The sequence below is a fragment of the Apium graveolens genome, chromosome 6, assembly GCF_009905375.1.
Source record: "Apium graveolens cultivar Ventura chromosome 6, ASM990537v1, whole genome shotgun sequence".
Lineage (NCBI taxonomy): Eukaryota > Viridiplantae > Streptophyta > Magnoliopsida > Apiales > Apiaceae > Apium > Apium graveolens.
The window spans coordinates 163,738,879-163,741,760 of record NC_133652.1 but is presented as its reverse complement, the minus strand read 5'-3'; the positions used below and the strand labels follow the sequence as shown (position 1 = coordinate 163,741,760).

Genomic DNA, 2,882 nt, shown 5'->3' with positions numbered 1-2,882 from the left:
GTGTATTGGCTTATAATTATGGAATAAAATGACTTGTGATTATTTTTGGATATTCATCTCTGAGACTATAACTTGTGGTGTGTGTGTTTATTGTGGGGTCACAGTACAGAGTAGTTGATTGTTTACTAAGATTGGGTGTTATTAAGGGAAATGGAACTCGTGACAACCCGAATCCCCGACCCCGGATTTGGGGGTGTTACATGATCTGAGCATCTTCTCGAGTTTCTTCGATCATGTCCAAATAGAGCCGATGATTGACCTCATTTGCCTCCAAGTCATCGTTGTCCCTTCGAAAAGATCCTGCTCCCACTTCAACGGGCACCATAGCTTCACACCCATATACCAGAGAGAAAGGGGCTCTCTAGTTGTAGTTAGGGGTGTAGTGTTGTAAGACCACAGGACCTGGGCGAGCTCCTCTGGCCATGCTCCTTTCTTCTCTTCAAGCTTTGCCTTCAAGGTATGCTTAATGATTTTATTAACAGCCTCCGTCTGCCCGTTACTCTGGGGGTGGCAGACTGCGCTAAAGCTCTTCTGAATCCCCAACTGCTCACAAAACTCTCGCATTTCCTTGTTATCAAATTATTTCCCATTGTCAGATATCATCTTATAAGGGATGCCATAACGATACACAATAGCCTTGTGTACAAACTCCCTGAGTTTTTTTGTCGTGATGGTGGCTAGGGGCTCGGCCTCTGCCCACTTAGTGAAGTAGTCTACCACAACCACCGCATACTTGACACCTCCCCTGGCCTTCGGGAGTTCCCCAATCAAATCAATTCCCCACATGGAGAAGGGCCAGGGGCTCATGAGGGATGTGAGAGAGGCCACGGGGCTGTTGTAATAATTGGCATATCGCTGACACTTATCACAAGCTCGAGAGAATTCAAAGGCATCTTTTTTCAGCGTTGGCCAGTAGTAGCCTTGACGGAGGATTTTATGAGCTAGAGAGCTACCCCCCGAGTGATTGCCACAAATGCCCTCGTGTACTTCCCTTAGGATGTAGTTGCATTCATCTCCATCTATGCATTTGAGGAGAGGCACACTAAACCCTCTTCTGTATAGAATCCCGTCATATATCACATAGCGGGCTGCTTTGTATTTTATCCTCCTTGCCTCATTCTTTTCGTCCGAAAGTGAACCTTCTTTTATGTATGCTAGAATAGGTGTCATCCACGTGGGGCCGAGCTCATTACTGAGGCTGCCCACCTCGTGCTCGGGCACACTAGGTTGCCTCTGTACATCAAGGCGCACGGTTCCTAGCAAAGTGGTCTCGCGGCATGAGCCGAGCTTAGCTAGCTCGTCCGCGCCTTCATTCTGCCCACACAGGATTAGTTCCAGCCTCACCTCGCTAAACCTCACGATTATCCTCTGTGCGCACTTCAGGTAAAGCTCTGTTCTCGGCCCCTTAGCTTGATACCCCCCGTTTATCTGATAGACCACAATCATGGAGTCACTAAACATATTCAAATTTTCCACCTTCATTTCCAAAGCTAGCTTGAGACCATTGATCAGGGCCTTATACTCAGCATCATTGTTGGTTGCATGAAAGGATAGATGGATCGCACGTCTGATCTTGTGTGCCTCTGGGCTGATTAGCTCAATTCCAGCTCTTACTCCATCACCGTTAGAGGCTCCATCAACAAATAGGCTCCACCATGGGGCACTATTTTGGCTCTCCAGCCCAACTTCTTCTGTGCTAGGTATAACAACAAGGGCTCCCGGCTCCACTTCTTGATGTGGAGGAAATTCTAGCACAAAATCGGCCAGGGCTTGGCCTTTGATCGCAGTCCTTGGCTTATAATCCACCTCGAATTGGCCGAGCTCAACCTTCCACTTCAACATTCGACCAAAAGACTCTGGTTTATGCATCACTTGTCAGAGGGGGTAGGAGGTTCGCACTTCTATCTTGTGTGCCTGAAAATAGGGCCTGAGTTTTCGGGAGGCCAGGATCAGAGCATATGCTAGCTTTTTTAGGCTTGTGTATCGAGTCTCGGCATCGGCTAGCCTTTTACTCACATAATATACCGGGAGCTGGACACCATCCTCCTCTCGGACTAATACCGCACTTATTGTAAAGTCGAAGACAGCCAAGTATAGGATCAAAGTTTCTCCTGCCTTTGGGTTGGACAACATTGGAGGGCTACTGAGATGCTTCTTTATGTTCTGAAAGGCTTCCTCATATTCTTCGGTCCACTTAAAATTCCTCCCCGCTCCTTTAATTGCTTTGAAAAACTCTTGGCATTTATCGGAGGATTTTGAGACGAAGCGGTTCAAGGCAGCCACTCGTCCCGTTAAGCTTTGAACATCCTTCACCCGTCGAGGGGATCTCATCTCGAGTAGGGCTTGTATCTTGGCTGGGTTGGCCTTAATTCCTCTATGGTTGACAATAAATCCCAAAAACTTCCCCGATTCGACCCCAAACACACATTTCTGGGGGTTGAGCTTCATTCTGTACTCCCTTAGGATCTGGAACATTTCTGCCAGGTGGCGGACATGATCCCTTGCTTCTTTCGACTTCACCAGCATGTCATCTATATAGGCCTCCATAGTCTTCCCCAACTGATGTTTGAACATCTTATTCACCAGCCTCTGATAGGTTGCCCCCGCATTAAGGAGCTCGAAGGGCATCCCGATATAACAGTAAAGGCCCCGATCAGTAATAAAGGAGGTGTGCTCCTGATCTGGCCCATATATGGGGATTTGGTTATATCCCGAACAAGCATCCATAAAGCTAAACAATGCGTGCCCAGCCGTGGAATCAACCAGCTGATCGATTCGGGGTAGAGGAAAGCTGTCCTTCGGGCAAGCTTTGTTCAGGTCGGTGAAGTCTACACATGTCCTCCACTTACCATTAGGCTTTTTGACAAGCACGGGGTTGGCCA

General features: G+C 47.8%; 1 protein-coding gene across 1 annotated transcript; it reads right to left on the bottom strand.

Annotated features, from left to right (window-relative positions):
• Positions 1–579: 579 nt before the first annotated feature.
• Positions 580–2,628, bottom strand: LOC141665569 (uncharacterized). Its single transcript, XM_074471554.1, has 3 exons — positions 2,026–2,628; positions 988–1,806; positions 580–855 (listed from the first exon to the last, which is right to left on the bottom strand). The coding sequence occupies exons 1-3, from the start codon at positions 2,626–2,628 to the stop codon at positions 580–582; spliced, it is 1,698 nt and encodes a 565-aa protein (XP_074327655.1).
• Positions 2,629–2,882: the final 254 nt, after the last annotated feature.

Bases quoted from the DNA above. Each gene is read 5' to 3' on its own strand.
- LOC141665569 (XM_074471554.1), bottom strand. From the start codon at position 2,628: ATGCCCTTCGAGCTCCTTAATGCGGGGGCAACCTATCAGAGGCTGGTG. The intron at 1,807-2,025 runs GTATATTATGTG...GGCCAATTCGAG, and splicing joins AGGATGGTGTCCAGCTCCCG to GTGGATTATAAGCCAAGGAC. The intron at 856-987 runs GTACACGAGGGC...GATAAGTGTCAG, and splicing joins GCAACTACATCCTAAGGGAA to CGATATGCCAATTATTACAA.